Raw genomic sequence first — 20,723 nt, 5'->3', positions numbered from 1 at the left:
TGGTTTCCCAAGCTTTGCTGGCTTCTGGGCAAGAATACTGAAAGGTGCAAGGTGCTTAATATCATCCTTTGCTCCCTTCTGTCACTCTCACTTTTAATTTCCTGTGGCACTGAGCAACGTTAAAATGTCTCACAGGCAACGGGTTGCTATGAGCCAGGCACTGGAGACTACTTGGATAGAGGAATATGAAATTATTAATACTACAGGGGAGGCTTATCAGGAAGTATCTGTCCAAGATTAGGTAATAGTATGGATAACGATGATCTGATGATCTGTATGGGCCATCATGCTGCCTGCCACTTACCGATAGCTCTTATCGGGATAAAATATTTATAAAGAGTGTTTCATGTTTCAGAACAAAAGCCAACCATTATGGAGCTGAGGGTTGGAGAGAAATTTCCTCGTAGGTTTGTTATGATGTAATTGTTCTTAATGGGGTTCTTCTGACTTCCACTAAGTCACAGAGCAAATGGGTAAAACGGTGTGTAATGGCTATCTTAGGATAGATCTTAGATGGCTCATCCATTAGAAATCTGAAGATATTTATTCAGCGGAGATTTAAAATCCAATGATGTCAATGGGAGCAGTACATACAGATTAAATTTATGGTCCCTGAGGTGTCTTTTCTCGTTAAAAATACAAAATTAAATGACAGTTCTGCATTTGAGGTACACACGGTGTTCCAGCCTTCTACACTGAGCGTATAAAAGAGCTGGTTAAGAAAGTTGTGTCAGACTTCATCTACCGGGGAATGTTACAGTATTGTCTGAGGTATGTAGTTTTAATAGAACTGCTGTGCCCTCCGCTCGGGGTTGGATTGTGATACAGTTCGCCCACAGGTTGCAAACCCATCGACCTGCTCATGCCCTTCCTTCAGACGTGATGCCAGAAGATGGTTGCTGCGGACTTGAACTCTGTGTACCAGGGTGCTAGGCACAAAACAGCCATTGAGTATCTCTTGTGACCTGTAGCATGCACTCGTCTTCACCCTTTTGGGCCCCAGCTTTTAGAAGAAAACTCTGGTATGTTGAGAATTAATTTAATGAAGAATGTTCCCCCACCTTTTTTTTACTTGTTCACATTTTTATGTAAGCCGTCTCTGTAATTCAATCTTTAGAAATCTTTATTGGATTTAGTATTAATGCATTACCTGGGAACGCAAGATAGACAGATAAATACACAGACATACCTACCTACATACAGGCTTTAAAACAGAGAAGAGGCTTTGCATGAAATAAAATTTATTATTAATAACTAGAGTTACACAATTTTGACAAGAACTCATGTATTAATTTACTGGAATAAAGAAATGTAATTATAAAAAAGATTCCATGTTGCGTTAACTGGTTTTATACATACTAATACAATATAGGTCTATGTGGAAATAATGCATTTTTCAAAGTAATGGATTTTTTTTCATGCTCTAAACATTGATTGAATGTATTATTGTCCTGATTATTTTATTCTCATTTTTTAATTCCCTCCCGGTATTATGGTTTATGGGGGACCTGTGCATATGAAGAGTGTTAGGAAGGCGCTTGTGAATTTCAAAACAGAGGTCAACAGGTGCTGGGAAGGACATCACACCCGAAGATAGCAGATGGACAGTGACTTGCCCCTCTACCTACTGCATTGGCTGGTATGAGTTTCCCCGCAGATTTTGCAACATTCCCAGGTACAAATAGCTCAATATGGAGGTGGGCGAAGGAAGGGCTGGTGCGGGAATTTGGCAGGGAGTTTATGAATCCACAAAATCTAGAAGCTGCCCCAAGACATCCCGCCTGATTGTGTGCCATCACCCTGGGGGCTCCTGGAGGCTATGCAGGACAGCCCCACTGGGACCGGGACCGGGACTGGGACCGAAGGCGAGCGGGCCTGGGGCCGGGACGAGGGGCGGCAGCTAACGGCGGTGGCAGAGTGGAGATCACGCAGCACAGCGTAAGCTGCAGCGCGTGGGTGCCGCTCCGTGAGGCGGGCAAGCGCCCCGCCGGTTTTGCGGCGAAAGCCTTTGCTTTGCCCTGCACGTGACAGAACCCTCGGGCAGGGCGTCAGGGCTGCGGGCGTGAAAACTCCCAGGTGCCGGGTGGCGTACGGGCGTCCCGCTTCGCGCCTCTACTTCGGCTGAAGGTGGAGAAGGCTCTTCTCCCCTCCCTGTCCCTTCCCTCCTCGCAGCTGTCACATTTCCCCCCCGTCCCTTCCAACCCAAGTCATCTCTTCTAAGACGGGCACGGCATAAATATATGCCTCCCTGACTAAAAACGGAGGAAGCGAAAGCAAACACCACGGCAGGCGCTGGGGAAGGCTCTGCCCGGCAGGATGGGGCTGCGTTCCTTACGGCCGTTTGGTGCGAGAAACCGCCCGGTCTCTCCGCCACCTCCCCTCCGCCACCGCCGCAGGGCGGGCGGGGGCGGCCTTGGGCCGCCGGGCCCGGCTGGGGGCGGCATCGCGGGAGGCGGGGGGGGCTGGCTCCCCCGGCCGCTCGCCCCCGGCGTGCGGCGGCGCGGGGGGAGAGCGGGAGAGGCGGCGGGAGAGACGGTCCGCCATATTTCTGCCTCACCACGCCCGCGGAGCCGAGCCATTGAGAAGCCGGGCGAGCCCGGCCCCTGCCTGCCTGCTTGCCTCGTTTTCCTCCCCGGCGGCTCCCCGCCACCCTGCCCTTCTCTCTTACTTACGGGCAGGGCAGGGGCGAGCGGCGGCAGCTCTCCGCCAGCGGCTCTCCCCGCCGGAGGGGCGAGCGGCCGCCGCGCCGGGAAGAAAGGTCGGCCGTGAGGAAGCTCTTCCCGCCGGGCAGCGGCGGGCTCGCCCACCCCGCAGGACCTGATCTCCCGCTCCAGGGCACGGGGAGCGGCAGGGAAATGTGTGTGCGGCGGGAGGGAGGGATTAGCGGGCGTTAGCATTTCCACAGGGGGTGGGGTGGTCGCGTCGGAGGGCGGTGGGGGGGTGTCGTCCGCCAGGGACACTCGGAGACCGCGTTGGCTGCGGTCGGCGGCGAGGGAAGGGGAGTAGCGGGGCGAGGGGCGGCGGTGGCGGCGAGCGGTTCGGTTCGGCTCGGCTCGGCTCGGCTGGGTAGCGCCACTGCCGCCGCGGTGGATGTTTCCATGTTGTTTGGTGCATGATTTAGAGGAGAGGAGGAGTTGGCAGCGGCGGGTGTCAGCGGCAGGGAACGGGGATCCGCGCCGCCAGCGGCCCTGCCTCTTTCTCCTCGCCCCTGTGTGGCATCGAGGCAGCTGCCTGCGCTTGCCCTGCGGCGCTCGGCGGGGGCTCACGGGCAGAGAGCGCCTGTGCCCCCCGGGGCCGGTGCGGCGGCGGCAGGGTGCGTGTGTGTGAGTGTGCGTGCGATTTTAGGGGGGGTGGGGGTTGTGTCTGAACCAGTTAGGAAGAATGACTCTGGAGTCCATCATGGCGTGCTGCCTGAGCGAGGAAGCCAAGGAAGCCCGGCGGATCAACGACGAGATCGAGCGGCAGCTGCGCCGGGACAAGCGGGACGCCCGCCGGGAGCTGAAGCTGCTGCTGCTGGGTGAGTGTGGGCTGCCGCCGCCCGGCTCGGCCCGGCCGCCTCGCCTCCGCTCGGGCCGCCGCCGACGCGCACGCCCCCGGTGCCTCCGGCGCTGCAGCCCAGGCATCGCCGCCGCCGCCCCGGGCCCCCTGCGGCCGGCGCGTTACGTGTTGGGGCCGAGGCAGCCGGCGGCGCGGCCGGGGCGGCTCCGGGGCCGGTTGGGCTGCGTCCAGGCACTCGCCGCCGCCGTGGGGAGCCGCAGTCCGTGCCCCTGTCGCGGCGGGGCGTGTGTGCCCGCCGGCGGCGGGGCGGGCGGCTGGTGCGGGTGGGCTTGGTATGGAGGGGGAACGGCCTGCCGAAACGGAGAGGGGAAGGATGGCGGGTGAGCGAGGGGGAGCGGAGCGGGGCGGGGGGCAAGTGTCGGCGGCATGTGTGGGAGAGCGTCGGGAAGGAAGCGGATTAACGAAGGGACTCGCAGGGGGAGTTGCTGTGCAGATCGATGGTGGCGGGTTTAATATCTGCATTGTTCTGCGAGCCTCGGGAAAGCTGTTGGCTCACTGGTTGCAATTTTTATTGTGATTTTCTTATTTAATGTGGTAAACCAGGGTAAGGGGTTTAAGCTCAGATTGTAGAACGGTTTCTGGAAAGAAAAGGAAGCCGTAAAGCCCCAAATGCACACGCGAAGCTGAGGAGTAACCTGAAGTATGCAGAAGGATGACAGGATCTTTAATACCTTTGGAATCCACCCACTGGTCAGGAAGTAAAATCTATTGTATCATTTCTCTTTAATTAAAACAGAGGTTGTTATTTTAGAGCCGCAAGTATGCAGAGGTAGTGTTTATCTAACAGGAATTTGGCTTCTGTTAAAATAAGCCTTTTGAATTAAAATATGTCTATCGATATCCAGTGTGCTTTACTATGCTGTGCAGCTCCCGTGGTAGTATGGTTTCTGCCTGGAACTTGCAGGCCTTGAAATATGTCTGCACCGTCTCGTGTGTGGACAAGTAGGGATGTTCCAAGTGGATGCGGGATGTTTATGCTGAAGATTTTTGTCTTGGGTCATGTATATGAAAGTAGTGATTTATACTGGGGGAGTAAACTGCTTTTCCAATGAGGTAAGGAGAGTTGAAAGGAAGAGTCAGAATACATTTTAGTGCTTCCACGTGAATATGCTATTTCTTGCAGCTTGTCTTCTGGGTATGGAGAAAGGTGTTCGGATCCTTAACTGGTGTGGGAAGGGAGTGGTGGAGACAGATGCAGCACACCCAGCAGTAACGTTATGTCTTACTTTGGCCTCATTTTGGTTTATGGAAGTGCAAGCTGTGACTGTTTCAAGGTTCACAAAGATAAAATAGGGAGCAGATTGCTTGCCTTTGCTTAGTTTTACGGATGTTTAAGTATGATTACTTAATGATACACACTTGCTTCAGGAGAGGCAGTTGGCATACTTGTTACTCAGGTCCAAATTGTTTCTGTATTTTCATGATTTTTCTTGCAGTAGCGCTAGAGGCTAATCCCAACTTTTCAAAAATATGTGCCATTTACTGAATGAGACTGATGTATATAGCCCAGAGAAGGAATTCAGAGATTCACTTCTGCAGTCAGTAATGCCGAGCTTGTACGGCTTTGCAAGGGCCTCCCACCAGCAACGTGACGGTATAGGTGGTGGTGGCTTGGGGACTGGTTTTGGCATTGCTTTGGACCAAGTGGTAATGCAGTGACTTGAGGGAGAACAAGGGAGAAGCTGACCTGTAGAAAGCATTGGGGAAAACTCTCTTGAGTGCCTGTATGAAAGGTTTTTGCATTCATCATCGTCAGCACAAACCAATTCTGATATTCTTGTGAAGGCATAAGCATGACATACTGAAGACCAAGAGGGGTGGACATTTGGCTGCTCATACTTAATGACATATGTGTATACTTGGGTAATGAAACCAGTACAGAAATTGTTACTGTGCAAACATTTTTGGTCTTCTGCTTTGTCAGACAATGTGATACGTTTGACTGAAAGTGTGTGTGCGTGTGCAGCTGTTTGGATTAACACTTAATGATCTCATCTTGTAAAATGCAGTATAGTGGTGAACCACTGCTGGAGTCGTGGGGTTGGGGTACAGATTCAAATTTCAATTTATAAATTTTGAGGAAAACTTTTTTATTAGTGGGTTTATTTTGGATATCTGACAGCACTCTTTTTCTAGTCACTCTCCCTGCATCCCCAGCTTAGGCAGTTGCTCGGTTATTAAGTTTGTGTTGTTTGTGTGGGTCGTTCACATGGTTATGAGGCAGACAAAATCATTTTAGAAAAGTAGTCATTGAGAACAGTGAGGCTGGTACCACAAAAACCACCTCAAACTGCCTTTTTTTTTTGTTTTGTTTAAATTGAATAGACATTTACTGTCTTATTACATGTATTTCCCCCTCAAAACTTAACTTACTAGTGTTACAAAATTTTATGTAAACATAGGCAAATGTGTTGTTTCGGTGTTTTTTGTTTTGCCCCTTTTTTTTTTTTTTCCAGAAGTCCCAACTTCTCAGTTCCACTTTGTAAAGTACTGTGGGATTTAAAAGCCTAAGTGGGTTAAGGGCTTTTGAATATGAGACAGAGGCATATCCTTTGGCTCATAAGGAGAGTACTAGCACAGTTTAAGCTGAGCCATATTAATTGACCATGCGTGTTCTTCAGGCTTATTGCAAGTCCAAAGTGAAAGGTATTAATTCAAAAGGTTTTAAGGCACAAATAAACGTATCTGTGCCAGATTGTTTTCTTATACTTGTTGAAAAATTAGACGTACATACATACAAAGACACATATGTAGAAAGTATAAGGAAAAGGATTAACATTTTTGGATCAGAAGAGGTTTTTTCCGCCTTAATTTGGGATACAGTGCTTCCTTGCAAAGTTAGTTAGTTTCCTCCTGACTGTTAGTGTGACACACATGCGCTGTGCTCAGTACACCCTTTTTGTTTATTAATGATGATATCCTTTTACTTTTCATGGGATCAAAGAGTTTAAAATGCTAAGGCATTTATGGAAAACTTTTTACGGCATGCTAAGGTTACTTTTAAGTATTAATTTAAAAATAAACCCTCTGTGGTTAAACATTAAAATACCACTTTTTAGGTACTTTGTACATCATTGCTTATTTTTTGGAACAGATTAGAGCAAGGCAAAGTATTTTTTTACTACTGTAATTCTGAAAAGCCAGAATTCAGAAATAAACAGTGAAGTGTATTACATAGTAGTAGTTTGGCTAGCACAACTTGGCTGTAATGTTTTAAGGCACTTCGGAACAAATTCAGTGGAAGACTGAATTTGATTTTAATCTCATGTATTTTCCAGATTCTTCTGGATTTCATTACTGCTGAACACTTTGTAAAACCCGATGATTGTTCTCCAGAGCTTACAGTTGTTAATATCCATCCATTGTTTGCTGTTAGCTGTGAAAACACTTACATTGTTTTTATAATTAAAAAAAAAAAAAAAAAGAAGAGGTGTTTTAATGTTTTATATTGGTATATGCCAAACAAAAAGTACAGTGTTCTGCATGGCTGTATTTTAAGCATGTATGTATGTATTTATTATTAAGTAGTAAGACTATGTGCTCTAGTTATTATGTATCTCATTTTGCCTGTTGTCCATGGAAATTTTGTATGGTCTTAGAAAGCAGAATTAGGGCCTGCATGATAGATCGTAGCCATAAACCTTCAATCGTGGACGTCCTCTGCCTGTACACTCTGTATGTTTATGTTACACACTGTTTTGTCAGTGGGAAATGCCTTGAGTATCTAAGAAAATAATCTGGCGTTGTCATGCTAGCTGGTTAGTTATGCCTACATAACTATAAACCTTGGCCAGATTAAGTACTGGAGGTGTTTGACAGCTGTATTTTGTGGCATATTTACTAGTATTGTGTCATATGCAAAAGATTTTTATTTTTTTTAACGGGTAGTTGTTTCTTATGTTTGAGATGGCAGATATGTCAGCAAAGAAGTTGCCTGGTAGGAGGGTCCCTTTATTGCCTCTGCGTTACCGAAGGAAACAGGTGGAAGATAAGCCATTTGAATTAGTGTGGACGACAACCAGTCTTCTGTGGAAAGACAATTTTGAACATAAGGCGAATATCTAGCAAGCATGCAGGATATACATGCATTTATTTTCTTAGACCTGTGTCAGCCAAATTAAAGATTTACATGCAGAACTTGGCAAATTAGCAAAGACGTAGACTTTCTATAGATAAGTTGAAGAGGAAGTGGGCCCATTAGGACAACGGAGTACATTGGTTTTATATAACTTTTTCTTCAGCTAGAGAAACAAGCAAGCTTCTTTATTTTTCCTGTAATTTGTATTTGTATCAGTCTGTCCTACTCGCACTGAACACTTTCAGATAATTTTAGGTACTTACCACAGTATATTTACAACTGCAAATTGAACAGATAGTTAATGTACATCTTGATATGTGTTGTAACTAGATTGGTAAATATGTTTTATATAGCAGAAACTGTTTCTATGGCAATATAATTTCATTCTGGTTGCAAAACACCTTGATATATTCTTATATGGACATATATGTCCGTATATAAAAATATCTTTTTTTGAGGAAAACACAGTTAATCATCTGGATAGCAGTGTGGTAACGTACGAAGAACATAGATTTAGAACATATTTAGGATCATACGTATTTTTAGTGCATCACAAAGGGATATTTTGTTTGCCACCATTACAAAGGATTTGTTGCTGATTTGGTTTTACTTGTTTAGAAGTGATCTACAGCCACTGAAGTTAGTAAGAACTACATGAAGGCCTGAATAGTTAAAGGATTCTGACTAATTAAATTTTAATCATATGTTGAAAGAGCTAAGTGACCCCAAATTTGAATCTTGCATTGATGAACAATGTTGAATTAGCGCAGGAGGGAAATGTATATACTGAGCCAAAGAATCTCTGAGAGTGGACATTTGAGTGTATGCTGCAAAGTTAAGAAATAATAATTCTGCTTTTTTAGCTGCTTCCAATTATTTTTGTTGGTGTGTAACGGCAACGGCAATTTCATAAAGGAGAGGATTTCTTGTGAAATAATATTAATGCGAAATTAATCCCAGGAAGGTGTGAAATAACATTTTAAAGTAGATGTGGGATTAATGGTAATCAGCTTTGTGCAGTAATAGAATGCTATAAACACCAAGATTTTTTTCTTGCCGTGCTACATGGTATAAGACTCAGGAAGAATCTGCTCTTGTGCTCAAATACTGCTGTGTATGAACAGCTGTTATTAATAAAATTATGGAAGTTTTTCAGCATTCACCTTTTATTTACTTTAATTATAAAACCTCTAACTGGCGAGAACAAAGATCAGGAAAGCAGTGCAAACCAAGGAAGGATTCGAATGTAGGAAATACTAGGAAGCCACATATGTGGTGTGCTTTGCATTAAAGAAGGAAACGTACAGCAGGCTTTAAGTATTGTTAACTCTGTGCCAAGAAGTTAGATGCATTAACACTGGAGGGCACAAGCCTAAGAGAGAGAGCAGTTTTAGAAGTTAAAAGTTTTGGAAGTTACTAGGAGAGTTCCAGGAACAGCACAAACATTTTTTCAAGCTAAATTAAAGATTACATCTTAAATGTTCTGAAAGCACATTGTTCCCCCCATAAATAATGTTGAGACAGAAACTAAACTGAAAGGTGGTTATCTACAGATTTTTGTCCTTTGTGGGTTTTCAAAGGACAGATGCCATGGAGTAATGGAACTACTTAATTTGCACACTATGTTAAGTGTTTATCAGTACTGTAGAGTTTTACCCCAGAGCTCCTGTGCAGATGCAGTTGCCAACGGGAAAGTGCTGTTGTTGATTTCATTCTGCATTTGAGAAGGTGATGTGGCTATTCCAGAAACAAAAATAAACCCCACCAAACAAGATTCCTCCTTCGTTGATCCATTCACAGAATGGTGGGGGTTGGAGGGGACCTCTGGAGATCATCTAGTCCAACTCGCCTGCTCAAGCAGGTTCACCTACAGCAGGTTACACATGATCGCATCCAGGCAGGTATTGAATACCTCCACAGAAGGAGACTCCACAGCCTCCCTAGGCAGCTTGTGCCAGTGCTCTGTCACCCTCAAAGGAAAGAAGTTTTTCCTCATGTTCAGGCGAAACTTCCTGTGCTCCCGTTTGTGCCTGTGGCCCCTTGTCCTGTCCCTGGGCACCACTGAAAAGAGCCTGGCCCCATCCTCTTGACACCGTCCTATTAGATATTTATAAGCATTAATAAGGTCCCCTCTCAGTCTTCTCTTCTCCAGGCTAAAGAGCCCCAGGTCTCTCAGCCTTTCCTCATTGGAGAGATGCCTCAGTCCCCTCCTCACCTTCGTAGCCCTGCTCTGGACTCTCTCCAGTAGTTCCCTGTGTCACTTGAACTCGGAGGCCCAGAACTGGACCCAGCATTCCAGATGTGGCCTCACCAGGGCAGAGTAGAGAGGGGAGGAGAACTTCCCTTGACCTGCTGGCCACACTCTTCTTAATGCACCCCAGGACACCATTGGCCTTGTTGGCCACAAGGGCACATGGCTGGCTCATGGCCACCTTGCTGTCTGCCAGGACTCTCAGGTCCTTCTCCACAGAGCTGCTCTCCAGCAGGTCAACCCCCAAGCTGTGCTGGTGCATGGGGTTATTCCTCCCCAGGTGCAGGACCCTACACTTGCCCTTGTTGAACCTCCTTCAGGCAGAATCCTCTAGCAAACTGCTGATATGGACAATGCAGTTTAGGCGAGCCCCACCGTGGCAGTTCAGTTCGTCTTTCTCTGAAGATGAGGTGTTGTGCAGTATGTGCATAGCTTGAATAAGTCAACAGAACATCAGAAAGCTCCTGAAACTGGAAACCCGTAGTCATTCAGTAAATTGAGAAGATAGAGGCCGTATCACTGTTGCTTCAGTGCAGTTGAGCTGTGTATTGACACTTTCATCTTGGCACTATGGTGCTAGTAAGTTAGATTGACCTGCTCTGTGTGTGGAAGAAGCATCTGTTAGGAATGGGACTAGACAGATTTGTCTAGGGCATGGGTCTGGGTCTGGTTTTGTCTTAGAGCAAATAGGTGGATTAAATGTCTGCCTGAGGTCCTGTGTTCATTGATCAGCTATGCCTTTTGTTTTATATCTAGAATGGTGTGATGGTCCTTGTCGAAATGCTGTGGGACCAGCCCCAGCTGTCAAAAGTCTGTTGAAGGAGGATTTGGTTTTCCCCAATTGAAATTGCGGAAAGGGCGGTCAACACTTGAAATAATGTTACATTCCTTCCCGCAACCACCCCTACTCCCTACTCCCCGTGCCTAGAATCTTCTCTTCTCCGAAGAGATCAATGCAGTTAGGTGCTTAACCCTTTTGCATTAACTGAAAATACAGGTCTCATCTTGATAAGTATCACCAAACTTGGATCAGAAGGGTTTTTCTCCAGATGGAGTTAGACACCTTCAAGTTATATCCAAGGTGAGAGCTCAGGTTTTACTTTTCTGTAGGAATTTGGTGTAATTGGAAACCCAACCTGTTAGAGATTTTTGAGCAAACAGGAATCAGGAGTTTAGAAATTACTCATTTAGTTATGATACAGCCATAAAGTCAACCAAGAGAAATAACTTCTTAATCATTGTTTTATAAACTGAGGTACTATGTAATGACCATGTCTTAGGTACATTATGAAATTCTCCATTAAGAAAAATATTTTAGATTTCATTAAAATTTTTGGTATTTGCTCTTGTGCCATAGAATCCTCATGACTGCTTAGTCTTGTAGTATGTCTGTCAATGCACCTGAGTTATACGCTTACTGGCTGCTAGCATGCTGTTTCTTGATCCATAGCTAGTTCATTGCTCTACCAGATGCAACCTCAAAAGAAACAAGATAATCTTTGGCAACCATCCTTGTGCTGAGTGGGAACATTTCTGTAAGTTAAGGAAAGTTGCTTTTCTCTCCTTGTTCTATAAACCCATCACAGGGTTTTAACTCTTTGGGCTTCAATCTTAATGTTAATTATCTTGCTCGTGTTAGAGAATGTTGGAAAAGAATGTTGAAAGCTATTCCAGCTCACGTTTCTGGGTGAACAGTGTCAGCCAGGAAGTCAAACAGAACGTTTCTGTAGCAGCAACTGCTAACTTACAAGGCCAGAAAAACTCAAATGCATAGAAGCTGGGAAAGATGCCATCATTCCTTGTGCTTTTAGGAACTAATCAGGCTTGGGAAAGTGAGGATCAAGTATGGAACATTTGTTTTACTCTGATACTGGATTTACTAAGCACTGTATGTGCCAGTTCGTCTCATAGACCAGAGCAGTAAAAGCGCTGGAAAATAAGTGCTGGAAACTAAAGGCGTTGTTCATGGGTCTTCAACAGGTTCTCATATACCCCTCCAGGTACTTGGATTATTTGATGTTTAACCTTGTGGAGTGTATTGTCTAGATGGCATTGAAATCAACATTTATGTTGATACTGAAAACCTTTTGGTTTGCAAAAAGGAACAAATTAAGAAAAAAACAAACCCACAACACCACCCCCACCCCCCGTACTCCTTTGTTACAGGCATGATTTGCTTTAACTCAGTTGATCTTTTAGGAGGGAACATAATTATTCTTACAATACTTCTCACTTCTACTTCTTTCTTTGTTTGTTTGTAAAAAAGGAAGTAATAGTAGCCTGGAAACTGAGACACTGTGTGGTTGTGCTGGGGAAAAAAGCCGAAAGAACACAGTCTTACACGTATATATGAATAGCTCTGGTTAAATCTTTTGCTCCTTTTTATTTCATGTTTGTGTGTTAATGGAATCTGAGACTTAGAAGTATTTTCAAAAAAGGTGACAATCTTCATGCCAATTTATCTCTCCTGTCCTGAGTCTGCCAGTTTTTATTAGGGGTGGTTATGATATATGCACCTGGTCATCATTAACAATGACAAGATCAGTGGCTTATCTCAGAGCGCAAGCCACCAAGCAGGTGTCTGACTGACTTTTGAACACTGCTGACCTGGCCCATTGTTGAAAGAGAGATGTAGCGATCAAAGTCCCTCTTTCTCATTATCATTCCCCTAATGCATCAGGTCTCCTTTTAAGTGAATTTTTGTGTGGTGTTTTCATCTGGGAAGTTGTAGGTGTTGCCTGTCATGCCAAAAGCATTTAGTGTGAATCCCCCATGAGAAACACTTCTTATGTGTGAAATTTTTTTTAATCCCCCAAGATGGGGAAACGTCTTTGGCAATGCTAAAACTCAAGCCAAAACTCAGGCTATGACAGCCTTAAGATCATGGAACAGATCTTCTTGGAAGATATGTGGAAACATATGTAAGTCAGGGAGGTGATTAGAGACAGCCAACATGGCTTCACAAAGGGCAAATTGTGCCTGACTAGTCTAGTGGCCTTCTATGATGGAGTAACTGCATCAGTGGACAGAGGAGGAGCTACACATGTCATCTATCTAGACTTTTGTAAGGCCTTTGATATGGTCCCCCACAACATTCTTACTGCTAAATTGGAGAGATATGGGTTTGATGGGTGGACTGTTGGATGGATAAGGAGTTGGCTTGATGGCTGCACCCAGAGAGTTACGGTCCGTGGCTCATTGTCCTAGGGAAACAGTAATAAGTGCTGTCCTTCAAGGGATTGTACAGTTTAATATCTTCATTATGACATAGACAGTGGGAATGAGTTGCACCCTTGGCAAATTTTGAGATAACCCCAAGCTGTGTGATGTGGTCGACACACTGGAGGGAAGGGAGGCCATCCAGAGGGGCCTTGACAGGCTGGAGAGGTGGGCCTGTGCAAACCTCATGAAGTTCAACAACGCCAAGTGCAGGGTCCTGAGTGCACGGCCCCTGGGTCAGGGCGATCACCAGTATCAATACAGACTGGAAGATGAATGGAGAGCAGCTGTGCTGAGAAGGACTTGGGGGTATTGGTGGATGCAGTGCTGGACATGAGCCAGCAATGTGCACTTGCAGTCCAGAAAGCCAACTGCATCCTGGGTCGCATCAAAAGAAGCGTGGCAGCAGGTCAAGGGAAGTGATTCTGCCCCTCTGCTCCGCTCCAGTGAGACCCCCACCTGGAGTGCTGCATCCAGCTCTGGAGTCCTGAGTACAGGAAGGACACGGACTTGTTGGAGCACGTCCAGAGGAGGGCCACAGAAATGATCAGAGGGCTGAAACACCTCCTATGAGGACAGGCTGAGAGAGTTGGAGTGGTTCAAGCTGGAGGAGAGAAGGCTCCAGGGAGACCTTATTGCAGTATACAAAGGGGGTCTATAAGAAAGACTGAGAGAGACTTTTTACCAGGATTTGTAGTGACAGGACATGGAGCAACCGTTTTAAGTGCAAAGAGAGTAGATTTAGATTGGACACAGGGAAGAATTTTTTTTTTATGAGGGTAGTGAGGCACTGGAACAGGTTGCCCAGAGAGCTTGTGGGTGCCCCATCACTTGGAGTGTTCAAGGCCAGGCTGGACGGGGCTTTGGGCAACCTGGTCTAGGAAAGATGTCACTGCCCATGACAGGGGGTTGGACTAGATGATCTTTGGAGGTCCTTTCCAACCCAAACTATTCTCTGATTCTGTGATTAGAGTGCTTTAGTAATAAGTAATTTCCTGGAATTAAAGATGTTGTATCTCTTCCCAACCTGATTGGTGGATGGATCAATGCTTTTTTTTTTTTTTTTCCTCTTTTTTTTTTCCTCTGAAAGTGCACATAAACATACTTTTGTTGGTGAGATGAGAATGTTGAGAAGAAATAGCGTGAGATTTTTTGTACTGTATTCAGTTTCCTCATGGTCTCTGTTTGTCTTCGCATTGAAATGGTAAATGAACTAAAGGAGATAATAAACTTTTACTCTGATCCATGAAAATACCTATTTCTCTTAGGTGACTGTTTCTCTTGGTTTAGCAGCTGATTTCATAGAAAGGCAGAACAGACAGTTCAGGAGTAAATTTGCTTTCATCAAAATGTAAAATCGAGTGTTTTCTACAAACATAACTAAGATTTATTGGAACTGACTGAATTTGAGTAAATTGGCTAATGGCAGGTTTGATTTGATTCTGATATTAGCATCACTAATACTTTACTTCTAAAGATGGCTTGGCTTGTAGTTAGTTAAGCTTGGCTTTTAATACCATCTGTGATCATAGGAATCTAGAAACATTCTTTGTCCAGAGTAATTCTTATTCTCTTGGGGTTTATTTACTTAATTCCAGTCATTCTTACGTGTTATCTGCAAGACATGATAATAATGAATTCTGATTCACTGTGTTCTGTGTTTGGCTGTATAACAGAGTAATGCACTACTATTAATTATTAAATCTAGTTAGGGTTAAGGACTAGACTTAAGATAATCTCTGAATATTTTAGCCTTTGAACCAAAACCAGATAAACAACATGGACAGAATTTTCTAATAGCTTAATTGTGGCTGTACTCTCAATGACAAATGCAAACCTCTGACATTGAACTGTGAAGTTAATGTGTATGTCTTTAAGTTACTTCCCTTGGAGAAATTTCTGACACAAGCATTCTCTGGGTAATGGCATTCTTGTTCCTATATATGTTTGTTTGGTTGTTTTTTTTAAATTTACAACTGTGTTAAGTTTCATTAGTGCAGTTTTCATTTGTTTATTCTCAGAAAATACTTCAGCTGAATCTTTTGATTTACAGACTTTTTTTGGTCTACAATTTCATGTAGTAAAGTGAGGAGCATAGTATTTAAATTTTTGCATTGCATTTTTTTTGTCTGTGGAGTTTTTCCATTAAATAATCTAAAACCAATAAAGCAGGAGGAAATATATGGCATTTGTTGTTTAAAAAGGCAAAATAAGGTGTTTTCTTTGTGGGTAATTATGAAAAGTTTCTATATATATGACTTATCTTAGAATAGCTTAAAAAAAGGAAAAAATCCACTATGACAGTACTTTATAATGCCTTTGCATTATATTTTAGTTGTTTGTGTCTCAAGGAGTGATGGCATTTTATGGACATAGGTAGAGAAACAAGTCACCTTCCATGCCTGTGTGTGTTATTTGTCTTGTTTACATGATACCAAGCTACTTCTGCATAATGACATACAAATCTCTAATACCTTCCCATTTCTTTGCAAGATTTTTATGTACACAGAGAGCCAAAGCTCTGCAAAGTGGTCAGAACAGAGCCATAAGCAAGACAAATACGTAGTTGATTTAGTGTATCTGTTTTTCTTAAAATAATCATTCAACCTACCAATCTAGCTGGGGTTTGGGTATAGTGATATTAATTGCATATATTGCTGTGCTCAGTAGCTCTCATGCTTGCTTTTGTGTTTTGTTTTGGGTGGGTTTTTTTGTCGTTGTTTTGGATTTTTTTTTGTTTGGTCTCTGTTTTGGGGTGCAGTGTTTTTTTGAAACAAAATACATGGCTGTTTCATGAAATGCCAGCAACCTGTCTGATAACCTGTTTATTGTGGAATTTATTTTCTAATGTTAGGTGAAATATAAGAAGTAACTAAATTACTTATGGTTTGAATTCATCATCTTCTTGAACACTGCATTTATTAACAACTTCAAGGACAAAAACTATTCCAATATCCCCTGTTTGTGTCTCAGGCTGAATGGTTCATAGTTCAATCCTAACTCTAACTGTAGGGTGGATTTTCTAATCCTTTAATCATTCTTGTAACTGTGTTGTCAGCCGCTTTCCAACTCTTCAACATCGTTACTGAAGTACAGGCGATGAGAAATGAACAGATAGGTATATACTTTGTATTACAAGAGTGGAATTCCTTTTCTGCTAGTTGAGATACCACTTTTGAGGTGTGTTCAAGGAGTGCAACAGCCTTCTGAGCCATGACATTAAACTACTTATGATTAGATGACGTATCTGCTGTAACTCAAATACTCTTCTAAATAATTGCTTTTCAGGATGGGCTCATTCATTGTTTGACAGGCTTATGTTTAACAGTACTCAGATGCACAGTCTTCACCTGTTTCTGGTTTACAAGTTATTCTAATTACTTTTCGGCATCATATCCTCTTCATAATTTACCAGTCCACAGCTTTTGTCACGTGCAAGTACTGTCAGTAATAATTTCATGTTTTTATTCTGTCTCGTGGGTGAAGATACTTAAGTGTCTTACCCAATCTTAATATTGCTGGGATCCTCTCTGGAAGACGGACAGGATATGCCTATTGAGGACTTTAACCTATGTAATTTAATACTTATTGTTTAAACAACTGTTATTTAATGCGTACTATGTTGATTTTTTGTATGATCTGTTGCTTAGCAGATGCCTAGTTCCTCAAAACCACTGACTTTGTACGGCAAAGCATCTGAAATGTTGTAACTGCACAATTCGTAGTATATATTCTCTTTCCCTCAACCCTTTCCCATTCTTTGGGGTTTTTTTTTTAGTTATCCTTCAAGAGTTACTAGCCAGTTCTTCTAGATAAGGGGTGTCTGAACCTGCTGGGTGACAAAATTCTAACTTTAGTAAATCCTCTGTAACGTTTATCTTCAATGGATGCTACAGTGGAAACTCGTATTATTGTGAATGTGTCTCCCTAAAAACAAAAAAGAACTTACGTATATTTTTTTTCTGTGTTAATGAATATTAAGTGTTCTACAGCAGCAGTTTAGTGAGGGACCAACGTGGATTTAAGTGTTTTGTGATTTTTAAAAAAAACTCCAAAAAATGAGGTCTCATGTAGAGCCCTGGAGTTCTTTATATGACTCCTTCTATTGACAGTTTATGAAATTTCCCAAATTTTTGGCTTACCTATTCCAATTTTTGCCTTTTACCTCCTGACCTATCCAGGCTGCTTTTATTATTTTTCATTTTTCTTTTATTTTGCAGAATTGAGGCTATCTAGGCTATTTCATAAAATGTTCTGAAATAACTCCCAGTTGTTCCTGTTTTAAATCTGAATGCAGTTATATACACTTGTAATTCTGTCAGCTTTTGCTAAAGTAGCTCTCATGAAACACAACATACCTATAACATACATCTACTACTGCTGTTGGACTTCCATTGTTTACACACAGGAACTGGTATGGAGTTGTAATCACACAGTTACTTTTGACTGTAGTTCTGGCATGTGTTCTTTTTCTTAAGAAGTATTTTTGTGTGGCGGTTTTCTGGTTCAGAAATTAGAATTTGTAAAGTTGCAGAAATACAAAGGTAATTTGCTTGAGACCTTTGGCATGAGTTACATGGCCCTGGGAGATTATACCTTGTTCCCTTTTCATTAAAGAGTTTAAGGAGCCCCACTTGGTGTGACTTAGTCATCTGCCACGGCACCAGCTTTTGTGTCAGTTTTTCTCTATTAGCATTTAAGCCAGAAATACTAAAGACCACTGGCTGCAAGCCAGTTCTGAAGTACAAAAAAAGCTAGTAACTGAACTTATGTAAATCTTTACTTCAGTTATAACTCCCTCTTTAAATCTACATCTGTATATTAGCAATTATTTGAGTTTTATCACCTCGGCATCTAGAACGTTCGTATGAACAGTTTAATTTCTCCATTTAAATTGATTATTAATTGAATTTTAGTCTTATTTTGATTTTTCTGCTATATAAGTGCACTCCTCGCCACCCCCTACCCCCCCCCCCCCCCCCCCCCCCCCCCCCCCCCCGCACTTTCAATTGTAAAACGATACTCTGACCTCTCTGACCAGGCTGCCTTTCTGAACATTTTTTGTCCTTTTCTAACAATGAAAACTGTCCAAACTCTGCAACCCCATCTTCCACAGAAATCCGGTGACTAGTGTCCAGAATGAATCTCTGTCATGTATTCTTTGCCTGTCCAGGAGTTCACCTCTGGGTGGTTCTCAGTGGAACAGAAATGTTCGAACTGGGTTTCAGGATAATAAATGGGGTGTTTAGGTATTTATAATTTACAAGGTTCAGAGTAATTTGTTTCATGGAGCGTACTTTAGGCACATGTACGATTTTACTGTCATTATTTCTGTTAATGAAATACAGTTGAGCAAGCCCTTTGATCTATTCACAGGGACTTGCTTGCATCCAAATAGAGTGCACTGTAATGGAATAGCTGTCACAGCTGTCTGTGCCTACGCCTCAGGGCACCTGCAGGCTTCTCCTGTGTACTGCATGCACGGTGGTCACGGCTCGTCCGCCTTATGAGTACTGTATGACTACACGCCAGTGTTTTCATGTAAGGGTCAATGCTTGGTGAATGCTGGCAGCAGCTGCTTAGCATCTCTGTGAAATACGAAAACAGCTTCAGGTTGTACCTTGAGAAATGCTGGCTTAAGAGGCCTGCTGTAAGGAGTTCTGCATCTTCTGCAGTGGGACTGGGTCTGTGCTTAGAAGCTGAGTGCTCCTTGTGGATGTTCCAAGCAGGTGTTCCAGGACTTAGGTGCAGTAGGAAGAGTCTGGGATGCTTACAGGATACCTTCTCCCACTTACCATCATCTAGCTTACAGATTTTCCTGGACAGACTTTATCTTACCAAGATGAGCATTTGAGGCCCATGGGACTACTGCTTACTTGTGGGACTGTGTTTCCTTATGTAATTGTGGAGAACAGCAGGTTTTTGCATGATTTTCAGATGTGGACTAACACAGTTGAAGCATGCTCGGGACTTGATTCTGCACTGACACAGTTGCAGCCTGAGCTCCTGTATGCCCTGGAAAAAAAAGTTTCTTCATCTCGTTTCTTCTTCTTATCCTACCTGGTGGGCAGTGAGTTTGAGGTTAGGCTTCCCACTACAAGAAAGGGGAGGCATGGAGCTTCTGGAGAGAGTCCAGCATAAAGTGCCTGGGATGAAGGGACTTGATCGTCTCTCTTATGAGGAAAGGCCAAGAGAGCTGGGACTGTTCAGCCTGGAGAAGAGAAGGCTCAGGGGGCATCTTAGCAGTTTATGTAAATACCTGAAGGGAGGGTGCAAAAAGGACAGAGCGAGGCTCTTGTGCCCAGTGACAGGGTGACAGGCAGTGGGCACAAACTGAAACACAGGAGGTTCCTCCTGTACATCAGGAAACACTTTTTCAATGAAAGGTTGACTGAGCACTGACACAGGTTGCCCATGGAGGTTGTGGAATCTCCCTCCTTAAGAGATATTTAAAAAGCATATAGACCTGATCCTGGGCAGGTTGTTGTAGGTGGCCCTGCTTGAGCAGGGGGTTTACCAGATGAGCTCTAGAGGTCCCTTCCAACCCTTACCATTCTGTGATTCTGTGACATACAGTGATTGTCCTGCAGCAGCATCTTGCAGGTACAGATAGCTCTGTCACCCAGACCTTTGATTAGTGTGTGGGGAATCCCATCAGATTTGTATTTCACTATGCTGCCACTGACTTATCAGTTGCTTATATATGTAAAAAGGATCATTTTGTAGACACTCCTGGGCTGCTGTGACTCGATACCTTAGGGTAAATTGGTGAAAACCTTAGTTATGCTGTTCCGAGGTCTTCCTGTGGCAGTTTGCCAGCGTGTTTCTCAGGGAGTAGCTGCCTTTGCTGCTCAAGTCTGTCTGGTGGGGAAGACAGCAGGGTAGCTTGTTGTCCTGGGTTGTGGGCTGTTTTGGGTAATGTAGGGCTGTCTCTCAGCTGATCCCTGAACCTTACAGGACTGAAGTGGGCTATAGCTTCAAGCAGTTGATTGTAGTCTTGAGGGCTTTCCAGGCCTGACCCAGTGTCAGTACCCCCAGCGATGTCAGCATCATTATGCAAAGTAGGGCAGTTGTGGCTTCAGGGGTTTGGCGAATCATAAACTAAGTAGACACAGCATGGTTGAAACCCTCCAGCTTGGGTACGCACACTCTGGTAATGCCCTGACACCATACGTGAAGCACGTGCATGGTGCTAGCTGTGCATGCAAGCCTAGACGAGTACCAGAACATCTGCGTAAGTGACACTTGGGTGTGGTCTCAGTGCTTTGCCCAGGGTTGGGGATGCCCTGTCTAGTGCCAGCAAATTCCTTTTGCACAAGACAAATTATTTATAGATAGATAAAAAGTAACAGAAGGAAAAAACCTCTCTTCTCCTCCCCTCTCAACACTTGTCTTTAATAGAAGTGCTGCAAAGTCAGGAGATTATTTGGAAAGATGAGGGTTAATCCTCACTGTGTACATCCATGAAGTAAGGAGATATAAAAGACTGATGGCTCTCTAAAAAGGTACTGTGCACCAAATATGTATATTTCAAACTACGTATAATTAACTTTTTAAAACAAGGTCTGTCCAGTCAAGGTTACTCTGTGGTCCAGTGAAAAGGGTGAGGAAGAGGTC

At 43.8% G+C, this 20,723-nt stretch overlaps 1 protein-coding gene across 1 annotated transcript in view; it reads left to right on the top strand.

The window, feature by feature from the left end:
• Positions 1 to 3,381: 3,381 nt before the first annotated feature.
• Positions 3,382 to 20,723, top strand: part of LOC104351546 (guanine nucleotide-binding protein G(q) subunit alpha) — a 130,995-nt gene continuing 113,653 nt past the window's right edge. The window contains exon 1 of the mRNA XM_086479609.1: positions 3,382 to 3,517. Within this exon, the coding sequence (XP_086335735.1) occupies positions 3,382 to 3,517 (136 nt within the window). The remainder of the gene's footprint in view (positions 3,518 to 20,723) is intronic.

This window comes from Leptosomus discolor, chromosome Z, assembly GCF_034619465.1.
Source record: "Leptosomus discolor isolate bLepDis1 chromosome Z, bLepDis1.hap2, whole genome shotgun sequence".
NCBI classification, from domain to species: Eukaryota; Metazoa; Chordata; class Aves; order Leptosomiformes; family Leptosomidae; genus Leptosomus; species Leptosomus discolor.
The sequence above is the reverse complement of the archived record's forward strand: the minus strand, read 5'-3'. Positions and strand labels throughout refer to the sequence as shown.